Source organism: Siniperca chuatsi, linkage group LG13 (assembly GCF_020085105.1).
Source record: "Siniperca chuatsi isolate FFG_IHB_CAS linkage group LG13, ASM2008510v1, whole genome shotgun sequence".
Taxonomy (NCBI): domain Eukaryota; kingdom Metazoa; phylum Chordata; class Actinopteri; order Centrarchiformes; family Sinipercidae; genus Siniperca; species Siniperca chuatsi.
The window spans coordinates 11,342,905-11,360,907 of NC_058054.1; the positions used below are offsets into that span (position 1 = coordinate 11,342,905).

At 38.4% G+C, this 18,003-nt stretch overlaps 3 protein-coding genes across 6 annotated transcripts; 2 read left to right on the top strand and 1 right to left on the bottom strand.

The window, feature by feature from the left end:
• Positions 1–4,983: 4,983 nt before the first annotated feature.
• Positions 4,984–6,898, top strand: LOC122886558 (ATP synthase subunit g, mitochondrial-like). 2 transcript variants are annotated; one of them, XM_044218899.1, is made up of 3 exons: positions 4,984–5,141; positions 5,448–5,608; positions 6,698–6,898. In XM_044218899.1, the coding sequence occupies exons 1-3, from the start codon at positions 5,090–5,092 to the stop codon at positions 6,794–6,796; spliced, it is 312 nt and encodes a 103-aa protein (XP_044074834.1). In that variant the 5' UTR covers positions 4,984–5,089; the 3' UTR covers positions 6,797–6,898. The 2 variants fall into 2 exon arrangements, with proteins under 2 accessions (XP_044074834.1, XP_044074836.1); XM_044218901.1 differs by lacking the exon at positions 4,984–5,141 and adding an exon at positions 5,173–5,312.
• Positions 6,899–7,014: 116 nt separating this feature from the next.
• On the bottom strand, positions 7,015–9,626 carry ift22 (intraflagellar transport 22 homolog (Chlamydomonas)). Its single transcript, XM_044218897.1, has 5 exons — positions 9,372–9,626; positions 8,086–8,168; positions 7,778–7,864; positions 7,417–7,619; positions 7,015–7,331 (listed from the first exon to the last, which is right to left on the bottom strand). Exons 1-5 carry the CDS (start codon positions 9,408–9,410, stop codon positions 7,183–7,185), a joined length of 561 nt encoding a protein of 186 aa, XP_044074832.1. The 5' UTR covers positions 9,411–9,626; the 3' UTR covers positions 7,015–7,182.
• Positions 9,627–9,732: 106 nt separating this feature from the next.
• On the top strand, positions 9,733–17,280 carry LOC122886547 (outer dense fiber protein 2-like). Of its 3 annotated transcripts, none has more exons than XM_044218883.1 (17): positions 9,733–9,871; positions 10,222–10,396; positions 10,518–10,629; positions 10,782–10,913; positions 11,130–11,204; positions 11,584–11,655; positions 11,765–11,881; positions 11,972–12,157; positions 12,290–12,399; positions 12,511–12,646; positions 12,779–12,889; positions 13,248–13,352; positions 13,862–14,020; positions 14,459–14,559; positions 14,665–14,827; positions 15,329–15,454; positions 15,594–17,280. In XM_044218883.1, exons 2-17 carry the CDS (start codon positions 10,233–10,235, stop codon positions 15,765–15,767), a joined length of 2,043 nt encoding a protein of 680 aa, XP_044074818.1. In that variant the 5' UTR covers positions 9,733–9,871; positions 10,222–10,232; the 3' UTR covers positions 15,768–17,280. The 3 variants fall into 3 exon arrangements, with proteins under 3 accessions (XP_044074818.1, XP_044074817.1, XP_044074819.1); XM_044218882.1 differs by lacking the exon at positions 9,733–9,871 and adding an exon at positions 10,103–10,124; XM_044218884.1 differs by lacking the exons at positions 9,733–9,871; positions 13,862–14,020 and adding an exon at positions 10,103–10,124.
• Positions 17,281–18,003: the final 723 nt, after the last annotated feature.

An 18,003-nucleotide genomic window follows, 5' to 3' on the forward strand; every position in this document is an offset into this window, starting at 1 on the left:
GCATTATAAGTTTGTAGCTTTAATGTTGCTAGGCTAGTGCATTTCTTCTACTCTTCCGTTTTGCTGCCACAGAGAAAATAATTTCTCTGTGAGAGGTCAAGATATAGCCACAGAGTGTCATGATGAGCGGCCCAAAAAATGCTAACTGCCAGAGTAAATACTGTATATCCGACCACCACAGGAGAGTGCATACGGTATGTTTGCATATCATAGAAGACTGGACTATTAAAATTCCCTATTTATTGATATTGATATTACTCATCCCTCTATTACTGCTGTGCAATATCCCCCGTCTCATTATAACCTTAAATGAGCTACACTGTACTTGACAGTTCATGCACTATTACCTTATACCATATTATTATCATCAACTGGTAAACCCACTTGGTACTTCACACTTATTTTATTTTATACTTATACCCACTTATACCCAATTTATTTTCTGACCTATATTATAGTGTATTATATTTTTTGATAGTACTTCTATTCCTGTGTGCACTGACGTAAAAGGCGAGCTGCTTTGACAAAAGAGTTTCCCCTCGAGGATCAATAAAGTATTTCTGATTCTGATTTCTGAAACTCTAACAAGAATTAATTGTGTTCCCTGCTGTCTTTGTAATATTCACTGACAAGTTTGATTCAGGTTTAGTTTAGGTTTGGAGAGTGTCTGGCTGATATTAGAGTGGGATATCTGCTGTTTGCGGATGGTCCAGTGCTTCTGGCATCATCACACAGCATCACCAATGTGTGCTGAAGCAGTTTGCAGCTCAGTGGAAATCCTAACCTCCAAATATAAAAAAATTGTTCTCTCTCAAAGCTGATGGTTTTGAGATGAGTAGAAGAGTAACTGCTTCTATTTTGAAACAATAATACATGACTTCAAAAACAATCAATGAATAAATGAATTATATTCATTTAAAAATTAGAAATTTAGTATAGATATGAATAGTTAAACCTGAATAAATTATTTTTTTGGCCACTTGGGGAGCAGTGCAAAGAGCTGTAAACACAACACTGACATACAGTATTTTCACCTTTGTTAGTTGATATGGCAAACTTATTAGCAAACACTTGCCAATTTAACAGAGCAATATTAGCATTCATTAAGAGTCGTGTTTCGGACCACCTGATAAGCCCAATATTCACTCTCCTTTGGTGATCATATCACAAATGAACATGCAGGTGTGAATGCACCACAGTTTTGGGATCTGATCGTCACATGTGTCAGTGGTCAGAGACACATTTAACCACATTTCTAATCTATGTTTGTCCACATTTGTGATGTAGCGTGAAATGTGTCCACTTCTGCATTGATGAACTGACTAGGCAATTGTGATACGTGTTTAGCACGACAAATTTGTCAAACACAGCTTACCTGACACAATGTATTGTGTGTCATACTCTTTCTTTCTCACTCATCTAATGTTTTCAACTTTTCCTCGCAAATACACACAATGAACCTCTTATCTAGCTGTAAGACCACAGATAAAATCTGCAAGCAGGGAAGTGAGTGTGCATGAGATCAATTTTTTTTCAAATTGTGAACTGCAGCCTATTTCTGATGGATTATATACAAACAGGCTGGATATGTGGATATGAGATCTGAACAGGGCCAGAGAAAGATAAAACAGACAGAAGAAAACGAGAGAGAAAAAGATTCATTAGTATATAATTTAATGAAAGAATCTGTTTGGTGTCTCAAATTCTGAAGCAGTTACATGTGAGATTAAAACAAATGACTTCATCACCTCAATCTTGGCAATAAACTTGACACTTCCCCACAGATCCACACACAGAACTGGATGATGTCCTTATCTGTCTTCATACCTTGGAGAACTAGGACTGATTACTGGCCTGTACGGCTCCTCCATCACCAAATGTGTGTGTTTGTGTTGATTGCCAAGGCTGAGGTAGTGATGTCATTTGTTTTAATCTCATCTGCATGTACTAGCAGTTTTAGACCATGAAAGGCAAGATTTACTCAGTTATTGTAGCCTCCTTTCCTGTCTGTCTATGTATATTTCTATCTGTCTCAGTCTGTTTCTATGACTCACACAGTCCTTCTGTCTCACTGTGTGGAACTAACACATCACCATTGAACATTGTGCTCTAGGGTCACAGGGATATCTGCAGGGCACAACGTCTCTGACTTTTACACTCCTTAAAATTGGTTTCTTATCTTTTTTTGTCATTAAAGAAATTGTGTTAATTCCCCTGAAGCACTTTTCAGGAAGTTACTCTTATTAAATGTGTCAGCTAAAAGCCAGCAACTAGATATTCATTGCTATCTTCTGTTTCGTCTTCAAATGTATTCTGCTCTTATCTTAAAGAAATAGTTTTGGGAAATATGCTTATTTGCTTTCTTGGCGAGAGTTAGATGGGAGATTGATTGATGCCATTTTCATGTCTGTGCATTAAAGCTGCCCTGTGGAGTTTTCTTGTAAACAAACAAAAGTCATGTTTACATTTATTGTTTCTTACATTGTGTCTCAGTGAGGTCTAACAAACGTGTGGAATGCATTTATTACTCATAAAACATTTGCAAAGCTGAGTTTTTAATATTTTAAATCCTGTATTGTTTACATTCATGTCTATTAGTTTGCAGTCTTCTTCTTCTCTGTTGGTGCATTGCTACGTTTCTTACCGCAATACCTCCACCTGTAGGTCAGTGGAATAATGTGAAACCATTGGCAGAAATGTGTACTGCATCACCCACATGTATGTGCACGTACACGTGCGTCCTCGTGCGAGTGCATGAGACAAACAAAATGGCAACCCACTCATAAGAAAATCTGCTCCATAGCACTACTAGAGGTCAAAAACTCCACAGGGAACCTTTAACTATGAAGCTAGAGCTAGTAGTCAATTATCTTAGCTTAGCATAAAGGGTAGCTGTTTTCCCCTATTTCAAGTCTTTATGCTAAGCTAAGCTAACTGCTTGCTGGCTGTAGCTTGATATTTATGGTAGAGAAATGAGAATGGTATCGTGATTTGTACTGTGCATTGCAGCAAATCACTGATATTGTTTCACAACTTAACATTAACATCCCAAAATGTATCACCTAAAGTGTATTTAGCTTCTGCTTGTACACAAAATGCTTTGAATGGCTGTCACACTTTCACTGAATAAAATCCAAGGAGAAGTTTCCATGGCTACTTGAAATGAAAAATTCTTGAGGCCTTTTGATGCCTTTTTTCTTTTGATGACATTTCCCCATAATTCAGGCTGACATATTTGGTGTTTTTGGAAACCCTGGCAATTTGAGTTGAACTCGAAATAAAGTTCTGTGGGTTCTAACAGTGTTTGTCTGTGCAACATGAGTTTGTAATGAGGAAGACTCCATTGGCTTTAGGAGATGAAGGACTCCCCTAAGGCAAGGCAATTTGATTTACATAGCGCATTTTATTACAGGTAAACTCAATGTTATTTACATTAGAGTGCACACAGCAACAAGTGACATGAGAATATAATAAAAAATGCAAGAACATCGTCACAACACTGACAACCACCCCCACTAAAAGACATCGACAAACCACACAACCATCCCACAGGAGTAAGGGAATATTGTACAACTTAAATACAAATAATGTTCAACTAATGCTTTTGCAGACTACAAAGTAGATCTGTGTATTGGTGGAGTTCTAAGCAAAGTTCACTGTTATCGTGCTCTAGCTCTATTTGGTATTGTAAGCTATTAGAGAGCACCCTCTAGTGATTTATCCTTTTTAAACTACACGTCCACTGCAGCAGGCAAGCTGCTCTCAGTCCTGTTTCTGCCTTATACTCTGCAGGGATTTGGAAAATGGGATGAGAACATCTAAGTTATCATAGAACTTCTCAATTTCTTTTCTAACACTCTAAGTTATCTGCAAACTGTTTGTGTCCAATTTTGAGATATCCTTATATGTAAAATATATCTTGCAGGTGTACAGTACATTAACACTAACTAACTGTAACTCAAACAGATGGCACCATTAGTTGGGTGTGTGCATTCGAAATGCATATCTAACCTGCATTCTTGTTCGTACATTTGTAACTGCACCATTTTGTTTGTTTTATGTGGGCTGTAGGGTGAGTCAGCGGAGGAGAGTGAGTAATGATTTAGTCATCCATGTGATCCACACGAAGCACACGCACACACATGCACACTGTACACATACAAAGGTTAGACACACTCTGTCTTTGCCTTTTACTCCTTTCTTTCGCTCACTTTCACACAATACACATACACACAGAAACAGACAGGTCAGATAATCCATTTTCTGGATCTTTATCCGATGTCATTCTCAGGGCAGTCTTGCATTGAAAAAAAATACAACATAAAAGGAATGTTAGTGTGTGTACTCTATATGTCTTAACACATCATTTCTTCTGAAAACCCTTAAATGTGCTGCACTGTAAATGTAGATTGTTAACTGGTTTCCTCTGCACATCTGAAAAAATGGTTAAAGGGAAACAGTGCAAACAAATATACTGTGTAGATCACGTGACACATTTGATACATTTCCAACCAGGGAAACTATATTTTAAATCTTAAACCTTTGTTTAAAATCTGAATTATTCAAGCCACGTTACTGACTCAGTTTGATTAAAATCTTAAATCTAAGTTAAAAAACCTGTTGTTTTCCAGTACCTTTGATTGACTGGTTTCTCTACTGCACTTTTGTTCCCATTATTTAGTTTTATTGGTTTTTAAATATCTTGCATTTTTTTATCTTATATAAAGCACTTTGAATTGCCTCTGTGTGTGAAGGTGCTATCCAAATACATTTGCTTTGCTTTGCCTCTAAAAATTCTACTGCATGAAATAATGGACATGGTGGTCCAGTTTGTCTTTCAGCTTCTGTATGGCTACACTAACGCCGCAGAAATCAAATCAATTATGTGCCTCATATACGACAATATATGACATATATATATAACTTTATCTTATGCATTCAAGCCCTGTTATTTTGAAAACACAATATATTCCTAGCATTTTTTTCTCTTAACCCCTTTTATTTTGAAATCAACGACCCGGAAACCTTCTCACGCCACCTTCTTCTTTCCTCTTCTCTGGTGTCCCCACTGTGCTGGGCACTTTTCATCATGGCGCAGGCAGTTCAGAAACTCGTTGCAAAAGTACCCACTTTAGTCGGTGGTAAGTTTACTCGCCGGTGTTGTTTTTACCAATTATAAACTGAGGTAGTGGAGTAAACCGTATAGTACTAGCTAGGTTACGTTGTTACAGCTGCACACATTCAGTGTGACCTCTGGTACGGTAAGCACAGGTGTCAATACATGAATCAACCACTGCAGGTAACGTTAACAGGTATCTTTTTCTTTAGAAAATCGTGATCTTTCAGTTTTTCTTAAGATATTCGTTAGAGAAAGACTAAATGACGCAGTGGCATTTGACTTTGCTGGTTCTTAGCTAATGCTAAGTTTGTGTTTGTATCACTTGCAGCCGCTGTCACATACTCCAAACCCCGACTAGCGACCTTCTGGCACTATGCCCGGGTGGAGCTCGTCCCACCGTCCCCTGCTGAGATCCCCAAAGCCATAGAGGCCGCTTCGGGCCTCATCAAGAGCTTCCAGTCAGGACGCCTGGGTCAAACCACAGTTAAGGTGAGTCCTTACAAGTTTGAGAGTCACTTTCATTGATGCGTGGTGAACCCTGTGTTGAAAAGTCCATTTTTTTATTGGCTCAGTTCTACAAAAGGTACACCTGTATGAATTAGGAACTGATATAATCAGTAGTTTGTTCTAGAAATACATCCTGCATTGATTTGTTGTCACCTTTATGGTCTATTAGGGAACATAAAGGTGTTAAGGCCCAGAATAATTTAAGTCATTTGTCAAACAAAGATGCCAAACACTTGCTGGTTTCAGCTTCTTCACTGAGACGATGTATTGCTTTTCTCTATTTGATGAGATCATGAAATGAATGTTAACGTTTTGGACTGTTGAACAGACAGGCTCTGGGAAGTTTTAATTGGCATTTTTTCTTTTACTATTTTGTGACTTTCGTCATCTTATTTGTTTAGTCACAAAATAAATAATCTCAGATTAATCAATAATGGAAATAACTGCTACAGTCCTCCAAAATTAAGATGTATCATAAGGTCCTCATTTTTTTTAATCAAACTATGAAATGGCAAAGCAAAAATGCCAGTTTAAATTGGCTGCACACTGTATACACACAATGTGTCATTTTATAGATGACAGTAATTATATCTGGATGTGACTGAAGTTGTGCATGCCAGAGACAGTCCATGGTTAGCCCCTTGGCTCAGATGTCTTGTCCTCAGTGTGTTGTATACACCAGTAATACAGTTGAGTTTACCTGCTTATACAATAGAAATGACTGAATAATTGTAAAAGACATTGGAAGTAAACTGTGTGGGCCACACGAATAAACTACTAGTGTAAGGTGATTAAATGCCATCTCAGTTCGTTCAATGGAAAATGAGTGGGACGTCAGGCGATGTCAAAAGTTAAGTGTGTGTATGTGTATATGTGTGTGGTCTGTGACTGGCAGTGGTTAATTGTATGCATGGGAAGGGAATAATTTCTGGGCTCTACAATTACTCTTTCATGTTACATTGTCAGGCCTCAATTAAATATGAACTATGATAACTTGTTCTCTAATTCTAGAGACTGTCATTAGAGCCATTTTTTTGAGTGAAATTTGTTTTTATTTTGTTTGTTTTGTAGGAGGCCTTAAGGAATGGACTCGTGACCACTGAGGTGCTGATGTGGTTTTACATCGGAGAGTGCATTGGCAAAGGGGGCATTATTGGATACGATGTCTAAATATTGTATTTTTCTTTCTCTTCTTGCACTTCTAATTGTCACATTCTCAACAACCTGCACCAAATTTTCCAATAAACAGATGTCTATAGTGAGAGAATTATATTTAGTGTCTCTTGAGTATTAATTTCCAGAGTGGGTTGGGTCATATTTTATTCACAAAAGACTTACAAAAAATGTATGAAACCAAAAATGAACAAAAACACCTCACTGTAGAAAAGTAAAAGTTTGCAGGGGGTTTTGGAAGATTTAATGCACAGCTGAATGACAGCGAAGATGTAGAATTAATCACTGAAAAATGGGAAGTGTTTATGAATGTCACTTAAACAGATTACTGATGCCAACAAAATGTTTTTTCATTAAGCTGCATATTTTATGAATTTTTGTTGCTATGTAATGATAGACATCTCCTCTCGCTCTCGACTTTCCGACATTGTATTTACAACATTTCCCACGTATCTGCGGAAAGCCCGCCTCACATCCTCTGGTTCCTCCTCCAGGTTGGAGTGAATAAGCGGCATTCTGCTCAAATGTGAGGCTGCATCAAAAAGAATGAACATGTTAGACCAGAAACAGTAATAATAACTCCTACAACAGCTTTGGGAGGTCTGCAGTAGAAATACCTAAAGGCAGCCGTCCGTGTTCTACTCCGCTGCCGGGCTTGTGGTGAGCAATGAGTAGACACTGATTGTCCTGCAAACCTTGAGAGGAGATGAACATAGAGTGCCACGTCTCTATTTCTTTGAGGTGACTTGGAACATCGGGATTAAAAATGATCACCACACCGCTGGAGTCCTTCATCAGTGCAGGCCAGCATGATTCAAATCTGTATGAAGAGAATATGTTGTATATGTGCATCTGGGTATTGTGCACTAAAAAGGAAAATAATTATGGAAAGTAATAACTTTTCTTAAATGTCACAAGATGGGACAGGATAATATCTATGCCTTTATTCACTGAAAATGCGTTTGTCATTTAACTTACTTAAAATCTCCTGAACAGTCCCAAAGTTCAACCTCACATGCCATGTTGTCACCACTGCCTTTAGATTGTGATTCAAATTCCAGTATCCTTGAAACAGTAGAAAACAGCTTTAGTTTTTGATACATATCAAGGTAAAAAAGATATTGCTTTAATCATCTAACCAGGGAGGTAATTGATTTTACACGATTTAAATGACGGTCCAAACATTCTGATAGATCATGTTATTTCCATCCTCTCTGGGATTTAATGAGTTTGGGTAAACTGTCTGTACCATGTGGAAAGCAGTTAAGTTGACACAGGGTTTGTACCTTACTCCTTGAGTAGGTCTGTATTCACCTCCCACATTTTCTGTCGTGTCTGAGAGAAAATTTGCAAGAACTGTTTTCCCACTCTGAAAAACAGACAGATGATTTTAGAATAGTCATATCAGTTACAATACAAGAAGGATAATTCTGATCAATACTTAAATAAACACTTTGAAAAGAGCCATTCTTTAATATTACTTTTGATATGTAAGTTAATTTTACTGCTAATGGCCTTTTTCATAGCAGACATTTTAACTTGTCATAGAAGGAAAAGCACAGATGTACTAATACCAATTAATGGATGCATTTTATTTATATATTCCAATTGTAGGGCTCTGGTATTATGCTGGTATGGCTTACTGGGACACTTAAATGGTATGGAGCCATCATTCATGTTATCAGTTACACCTGTGCTTTTTCTTGCTGTGACAGGTCAAAATGTCCACTGTGAAAAGATATAAACTTGTTAACTTTTATTTCAATTAAGAATGGAGAATTTTGAATGGAGATTTTTTTTTCTTGCAGTGTGACATTGTGGTATAGATCACAGCAGGAAACGCACTGGTGTTGTTAATAACCGTAATAAAGGCTGCATTCCAGTTAGGTGCGGTTGTGCATGCAGTATGGCTTAGTGAAACACCCAAAGGGAACAGAGCTATCATTAATGTAATTAGTTACACCTGTGCCTTTCCTGCAATGCCAAGTCAAAATGTGTGCTGTGAAAAAGGTCTAGGTATTACTACTTTTACACAAGTTAACAGTTGATTGTCAGACTACTGAATGCCATATAGCTATTCAACTCACACACAGTTTTACTTAAGTAAAAGTATAGATGTAATATTACTAAAATGTACTAAAAGCATCAAACATAATCATAATGCAGGCAGCATTACATCTTTCAATGTTATATTATTCTATAATGTAATATTATATCATTAAAACTAAAGTCTAACATGTAAGCAGCATTTTAATGTTGTAGCTGGTCCAGGTTGAGCTACAGTCTGAGACAAACACACACATATAAAGCTAGTCACCTTTGAAAACCTGACAAAGGCGCTCAGGTTTTTGATGCAAGCATACACTTCTGATGTTTTTGTGTTTCTCGGTTTTGACACCGACAAAATATCAGAGTTTGTGAGCATCCTATAGAGTGCTGAGAATGGATGGGTTACCGTACCGTAATCTGCTAAACACGTTCACAGACTATTATCTAGTTAATTTAACGTTACTTATCGACATCTGACAGTAGAAATATGCTACGCTGCTGTAGGAGAAAGGCATTTACGTACCTCATTGGGACCAATAAAGAGTATTTTTGCTTTGAACATTTCCAGCAGAAGCCGAGCATTAGCTGTCCAGCTAACGTTAAATGGAGAAGCTCTTGCAATACTAAGCTACGTCACCAAGTTAAACAACACTCACTTTAAATCTGAGTATATATCTGAACACTGCTATACTGGGTTTGGCGTTTCACGCAACGAAATGTAGAAAATGTTAATAATCTTCGTAACTGGATGTTACCCTAGTATGGTTTAAGGAACCGTGGCAGTAAACTTCCTTTTCGTTTCTATGGTTTCAACCAGTAGCTTTGCTTTCTTTTGTTCATTGGCTGTTTGCAACTTTAATCAAACTTAGTCCCGCCCACTTTACCGTTAGGGAACAAATCAGCAGTGAGAAAATAAATCGGTGTCATTACGTTACATGAGAGCTAACCAATCTGGTTCGATCTTTAAAGAGGGGGCTCTTTAGTTTGGAGTAGCATTGTTCACAACCGACAGAAGGCTAAAGCGTAAGTAATGTTTAGCTACATTTTCAGTGGCACTGTTTTGTAAGGGATTACTAGATTTTAGTTCTAATAGCCATAAAGTACATGTCAGCGGCTTTGCTCTGTAGAATTAACAGAATGCTTGCTGTCTTCAGTGTAACGTAAAGATTAAGTTAGCAGTCTGGAACTGTCGACTGTGTGTTGCTATGGAGTAAGCTTAGTTAGCTTGCCTGACAACCTAGTCCTTCATAATAATGTGCAAGCTAGGCTATGCAGTGTAATTAAGCTAATTTTAAAAGTCATCTTAATGTAAACAAATGTCCTGCCCTCCTCTGTATGTTAACACTAACTTATACTGTATGTTGTTTTGCCAGTAGTAAGAGGTATGTCTCCAGAGGATGAACTCCAAAGTCCCCCCCTTGGTTTCAGCTCTACCAGGGAGGATGTCAGTCTGAGCTGTGGTGATCTCGATAGCTCTCATGAGCTAGGGAGAAGGAGCAGAGCACGCAGCAGTCTTCACACAGGAACCCCAGAGGCTGACATCAATTGGTGAGGTCCTATGATGCATGAATATGTGAACATACAGCCTAATCTATGGGGGGTAAACATCCACGCACCAGCAGCCACAGCCTAAATGATTTAAAGCATTTTCTTCCTGTTTTTCATTTAGTCATGGAGACAAAAGCCCTTTCCTGAAAATACTGATGGATGCAGAAGCAGCTGCCAACTCTGCTGCCATACAACTTGTGTCTTTTAAAGATGCCATAGAAGATGAATATGCTGTAAGTTTGTCGCAATTTTGCACACATCAAGTTGGGTTCAAACATCCATGGGCCATCCATGTTGGAAAACAAAACAATGTACCTACATTATTATATCATCATTTTGACATTTATGACCCATTATTCTAACCTATTTTTCACTTGCAATTAAGGATTCGAGACAGTCTGCCATTGATAAGCGCCGAATTGCAAGGCAGAGAGGACTTTTGCTGGAGAAGTTGGAGGATTTTAGACGACTAAATAAGTCTGTTCGACAGAAACTGAAACAGCTCCAAGATTCAGAGGTTGGTTACAATACTTACTTACTTACTACAATACCTCGTATGTTTCTCAGGATAGTTAGTCATGGGTTTAACTAGTAGTAGTACTGTAGTTACTTTACTTTAAATTCATAACAGCAAATTTAACCCTCTGACTTAAATGCTTCTTGGAAATGTGTGAAAATGTGTTTTTCATTTTACTTTAACTTGTTTTAAATAAGTACTGTCTTTCCATTACAGGCTGATCGAATTAATGCCGACCAGCAAATTGACATTTTATTGAAGAAGATCACACAGGCTGAGATTGAAAATGAGGTGAGTGTTTCATTATGCTTATGCTATGACTCAAAGGAAAGAACTTTAATTTAATTTAAATGTAAGCAAATTAAGCTTTGTGCTTAAATTGTGGCAACCTGGTTGAAGATTTAGTCCGTGAAAAGGGTTAATCTGGGTTAATCTTATGTACTGCATACTGGTTTGAATAGTTCAATTGGTAAGAGCTGGTCAAATTAATGTCAAGGCTGTGTCACCCAACATAGCCACGTTTGGTACTAAATGAATGTGATAATTGAAAGCTATGATTTATAGAATCTACTGTATGAGACTGAATGCACTTTTATTGCATAAATACTCTAAAGTTATGCAAAATCCAGTCTCAAATCATGTGCTGATTGTTGTTGTTTTTCTCCTAAAGCATTTAAAAAGAGATTTGAGTCAGACAGAAAGAAGAGTTGAGGAACTGACGGATCTTCGGAGAGAAGAGCAGGTAAGCACAGCAGAAGTTTTCGTATAGATGTGAGATGTGCTTGCAGATTCTAAAAGTGCAAAAGGTGCAGAGTGTATTTTAAAGCATCTGTCTATAATGGTCTTGACAGGAGAACATAAAGAGTGCAGTTCACATGACCAAGTCTGTGGAGGCGACTCGTGCTCACCTGCAGGGGCAGCTGCGCAACAAGGAAGCTGAAAACAATCGTCTGACTGTACAGCTACGGGTACAAACACTTACCACTCTCTAGACAAACTGCTTTAAAGAAAAGGTGTTATATTATAGCATACCATTATGTGCATGCTGTCTTTTCCAGACTTTGGAGAGAACCCTGATCGAGCAAAAGATGGAGATTGATGATCTGAAAAGCTCCATCACCTTTTTGACTGAGAAGGCAGCACAGGACAAAGAGTCTCTCAAGAAAGCCACCCGAGCACAGAAACTGAGAGCTGAGAGATTTGAAGCCGCCATTGAGAAATGCTATGCGCAATTGAAGGAAAAAGTATAAAGTCAAAATGGCTGTGATTTTTTTTTAAATTTATTTATTTTTGTTTTTGTTTTAAAAATAGTGTCTTTTCTATAAACACATCGTTCAGGATCTTGCTTTGACATTCTTTACTTGGTTGACACACAGGATGCTGAGCTGGCCAACGCCCGTTTAGAAAGAGACTCCAAGAGACAGCAAAAGGAGCAGATGATAGATGCGAATGACAAACTTGTAGCTCATATAGAGTTGTTGAAAAGGTTGGTCAATTCTCTTTTCCACACCACCCCTTTTTATTGTGGAAATCAACACACATATATGGCAGCCACCAATTTTCACTGATGAATCTTTAATGTGTGTTTTCAATAAAGTCAAATTGCAGACTTGACAGCAAGGCTGCAGAAGGAGAAGGACGAGATCACTGCAGCCAATGAAATTGTGATGCAACGTGTTGAAAAACTCAGCGCTGAAAATGGAGACCTCAGCGTCAATAATGCAACACTCAAGGTACAAGTAACAGCTTACGCGTGAGAATCGTTTGTACACATCCATCATATTCTTAAGACAGGTGAAAATATTCTCTGTCTTTGGTTTTGATTTTTATCACTAAAATTATTTTTGATGTTTGTGTGATTGCAGGCATCTGTTGCTCAGTTGGAGCAGCAGCTGGCTGATTGCGAGTCTGACCTGGTAGAAGAGAAGGTTGTGTCTCAGGAGAGGAAACATCAAGCTGAACAGTGCCAATATCAGGTTGACATCTGCTCATTCATTTTACTCTTTACCTTTTTTTTTCTTTGAATTTATTTTTATAGCTCCAACCTGGAAGAGCCGATTTTTGATTTTCCTGTTGTTTGGTCCTTTGTGTAATTCTTCCTGAAGCAGTTACAAAACAGTGTGACGGCTGAAAAGTGCTTTACAACAAAGAGGATGATCATAGTGATTATATCAGCTCATTCTAATAAGCCTTTTAACTGTCAGTAGTAACACTGAATGTGGTCTGTTGAGATTGCTGAGTGAATGAATGATTCAGCAATAATACTACTTTGCAGTTTTCAGTTGTAGGGAAGGACACAGCAGGTTTAATTATACTGTTCTGTGTTTTTTCTAGGTTGCAGAGCTTCAAGCTGAGATTAATGATCTGAGGATAAAATATGCAAATCTTTTAAGAGAGATAGAGAAGACACGAGATGGTAAAGATACAGAAGTTGAGAAGGTAACCTCCCGCCTCTCCATATCAAGTTTCCCCTATTTTTCATGAAAGTTTTGAACTCTTTTAATGCTCACAAATCTTAATGAATAGTAAGTATATTTAACAATATATGTAATATTTTACGCAACTAATGTTTTTTTTTCATTATTTTTAATAACAAATTCTAACTGTTGTGCTTTTTCTAGTATGTTCAGCTCTGCAGCACAGTTTCTCCTGCTGTTGAATGGCCAGTCAGGGCGCTGTTAGATGTTTCTTTTGCTTTTTCAGCTGACATAACATTTTTTGCATCTTGATCTGCTAACCCAAACTTCCTCAAGTAATTCTGGGCAGCAAAACACTTCAACTGGCAGTTGTTGCCAAAGCTCAGTCTAAAGATGAATCTTGGCACATTCTGCACACCTAAAGGATTACACGCATCTGTGAGCATCTCTTTAAGAGGTGTGATGAATCTTTAGGCTAATACTTTGTCTATTCCCAACACCCCACTCCTTCTGCCATCCTCTGGAGCCCAGGTGAGGCAGGAGCTGCAGGGGCGTGTGGAGGAACTGAAGTCTTACCCCGAGTTACTGAGTGCAGCTGAGCAGAGTCTCTTTGAGTGCCAGGAGAACCTGCAACGCTTGGAGAGGAAGTGCTCAGAAAAGTCAGAGTCCATTAGGCAACTGCAGGTTAAGGTGTGCAACGTGAGCTGTGGCGGTCAGACAATGTAAAATGCAGTCATTTTCCTACATCTGACCACTAGGCGGTAGTACAACCCCATGTGTCTGTCGATGCATCTTGTCTTCTGGTCCTGCTATGAGTTGGTTTTGGTGTTTTTGATAAAAGATTCTCTGATTGCAGTGGAAACAATTAGGTTGCAACCATCCTTACCTACGTACCCATTTGTGAGTGTTTCGTGCTGTGTGAGTCCTTTGCAAACACCCACGTTTCTGTCAGCAATGATGAATTGGTATCTTGAAAACTGCCCATTTTGTGTTTGCAAGATTGTGGTAAATATCATTAAATGGACTGTTATTATATCCAGTTTTGCATGTGATGTGAAACCCTCTTATCTGCTCCATTCACTTGTAACAAATTCAGGCGATTCTGAATTTGCCATTTTACATATACAGATGGAGAGTCAGACAAAATTGCTGAGATCATCTGTGGAGATGAAAGAGTCCATGCATGAGGCCAATTTACAACAACAAGAGAAAGTGAATTCTCTTCAAAAGTAAGACCTCCTCTTGTGTCTGTTCTCGATGTCAAATGTGTGTGTCTCCTTTTGTACAGATTCAAAATTAGAAATAGTTTTGTGTGTGTGTGTGTGTGTGTGTAGGCAGATGGACAAGCTGCACCAGGAGAACCTGGAGCTGGTACGGAGGCTCGCAGCTCAGGAGGAAGCTCTCAGCTACAGTAACCGGCAACTGGATCAGCGCTCATCAGAGTCCCAGGCCCTCAGCCGGCAGCTGGAGGCAGCTTTATCAGACGTCAAACAACAGGTACTGCTCAGACAATCATCAACAAAGATGACAACGCATCAAGTGTTTTGCCTCTTACACTATCTCTTTTTGTATTTGTTGGTGTGCTTCCGCCTATCAGATTGCTATAAGATGTCATCAGTTGACCAGGTAGCTTGAATTAAAATATATTACTTTTTTAACTTGGTCAACCAGGATCGATGCAGCCCAACAATCCAATCAACATGTTTTTATTAGCAGATTGTGACGAGCATAAATAACAATGCAAATGTTCCAGTTTCCCACCTCACAGTTTTAACTTCAAAGTAATAATTTATGACATATTCATATAAAGACATATCTGTTCTGTCACTGATACAGCACAATCGAGCCTACATGTCATGAAACCGTTTATGTTTTCTGTGCTTGCTGTTATAAACACCTAATCTTTGATACTATAGGTGTTTCCAGATAAAGATCTGGCACACTGGAAGTGATGCGTTTCACTTTGTCGAATAATTTAACGTTTTTCCACTCGTCCAGGTCAACAAGGTAAAAGACCAGGCTGTTTCCAGACAAGAGGCCCTTCAGACCAAAATCCTGGCGCTGGAAGCCGAGAAGAGCAGAAGGGATAATGAGCTGAGGCTTCTTCGCCAGAGCAAGCTCACTGTGAGTACCTCGCTTATCATGAGCATGTAAAGCAAATGAATGTCATGGAGCAGGCTCAGATTGTACTGATTCCCCTTTGATGCAACCTGAGATGATGTTGAGTAAATATGAGGAAAATCACTGTCTGCCTGAATTGCAGGCAGAGAAACAGTTTGACATGCGTCTGAAGGACCTGCAGCTCAGCCTGGACCAATCAGAGAGTCACAAGCAAAGCATTCAGAACTACGTTGATTTTCTCAAAAACTCCTATAAGACGATGTTTGATGAGGGACTGCAAACATCAAGTTTTGGATCATCATATTTTCTAAAATGATTAAGGATTCATTCATCTGTTTGCATTTTAAAATTTGAATTTATTTATTTGGGGGATTTTTGTGTACTGTAATATTTATAAGGTCTATTTAAAAAAATTAGAATCACTTTTTTTTTTTTTTTAGAGGAAGTAAAAGCTTATTTTGGTAGATTTGGACTATCTTTCGATATCTACTTCTACATTTAGCTGACAATCTGGGACTTTTTTTAGTTGAGAGCGGTTTTGATACCTGGGTTTAGCTCATGTCCCAAGAGACGTTACATGATATTTTCACATGTATATGCAAAATTTGGACTGTGAACTCTTGGTGCTACTGTGTCTTATTCCCATACGACAAGGAGCCAGTTGCATAAATTTAGTTTAGTCTGAACTTTAGACTTCTGGTAGATTGTTGAGTAAGTCTCTTGCATAAACTTTACTGACTGACTTACTAATTTAGAGTTACTATAACTAGCCACAAACCCTCTTTCTAAGTTTGAGTTAAAAACTAGTTGTTAAAGCAATATGTTTGATTAGACAGAACAGACATGTTGCCTTTAGTTAGCTGTTTAACACCTTAAACAAGAGTAACAGTAATCAGCATTTTTCACTATTTTCTGATATTTCATAGACTGAAATGATTAATCATAAAAATAAAAGGGGTTTCCAGCTGGAGAAAAATAATGTGCCACTAGGTGGAACTGTTTTGTTAGCCAGCTTTTCGCTTCTGTCAAGTGTCTCATTTGACCCACAATGCATTGTGCGCTTGGTCGTCAGTCTTACCTTAGTCACTACTATATAAGTTCTAACAGTGTAAAAAAGTGTAAGACTAGGTCTACCTTTGTGCAACTGGCTCCAGGTCAAACTTGTTTTTTTGGGGGGGCGGTTGAAGCTGTACATACACCTAATTATGAAAGCAATTATTACCAATACAAGTAGTGCTTGAAAACCAAATATCGTGGGTGCATATGTCCCCGCCAAGTTTACCTCTGGTGGAATAAACCACATTTTTCCATGGTGCTCCATTTAAACATGAAATATGCTCCAACTTTGCTCCCACTTAAATCATAATTCTTCTGCTGTGACTGACACATGTATCCTGCTGATGCTGAAAACAATCTTGTGTTGTCTTGTCTGTTTTTGTCATAGAAAATGTGTGATGTATATCGAATGTGTTTCTTGATTCTCAGCTGGACTGAGATGAGTGATACTGAAAATCAGTTGTTTAGCTGTCAGCTGTGAAGCTCATGCCTTTAGGGTTGCAAACATAATACTGAGATTATTACTGATACATGCAACACTGGGATATTTCCAAACCACAGTTGCTCTGTTTGCTCTCGTGCTTTTGTAATGGAAGGTTTTATATTACTGAGGTGTAGAGGCAAACACGAGAACACAGGTATCTGCTGCAGCATGATTTACCTAAAAACTTAACTAGTCTCTTGTCTCGTACTGTACGTGGATCTTCTTGTTCTGCTGTTGTTACTTGTTGTCCCATACTGTATGTATGGTATTAAACTTTGATGGGCCCAGACCTGCGTCCAGGCTCGGATGTGTTCTTGCTGTGGAAGTAGTCCCCCGAGTGAGCAGTGCTCCTCTCAAGTTCTCAGAGACAAAGCTCTATTGTGCTCTCCGTCAGGGGATGGAACCATTTCAGCTCCATTTCATTTCTGCGTGCGTCAGTACCCCTGTTTTTCCTTTGCTCTTGTTCTCACTCTCTTGGTCTACCCGTTTACGTAATTCTATTGATCACACTTTGGGAATTTGCTTTTCTCTGCTATTTGCTGGAAAATACGCTTCCATCTGACTTCTGGCAATTTGGTTGGTATCATGGTTCAGCACCACTATGGACCCTAAGCTTATGTCCTTATTAGACAAGTGAGTTGGATGACCCATTTGTCTTTTCTGCTGCTGGGCCAGTTATCAAAAGCAAACAGAGGCTTCACTGTTGCAAATATTAATACAATTTTCCGAAGGTCACATACAGTAGGCTACACTTTTTTGGATGGAAAATAACCCCTCAATATTTGCATGAATTCACACAAAGTCATACTTCAGATTAGAATGAGCAACACAACACCAGTTTGCAATTCATCATGGTTACTTTTAAAAGAAACTTTAGAAGAGAAAGGAGGGGAATTATATTTAACTAACACGTCACTGTGTTGCACTCAATATCAGGAGCTACACATTTCAGATTCAGGATTGTCTCTGGAAAGTTTAGATTATTCTCTGTATACTGTTTAACGTTTTCATA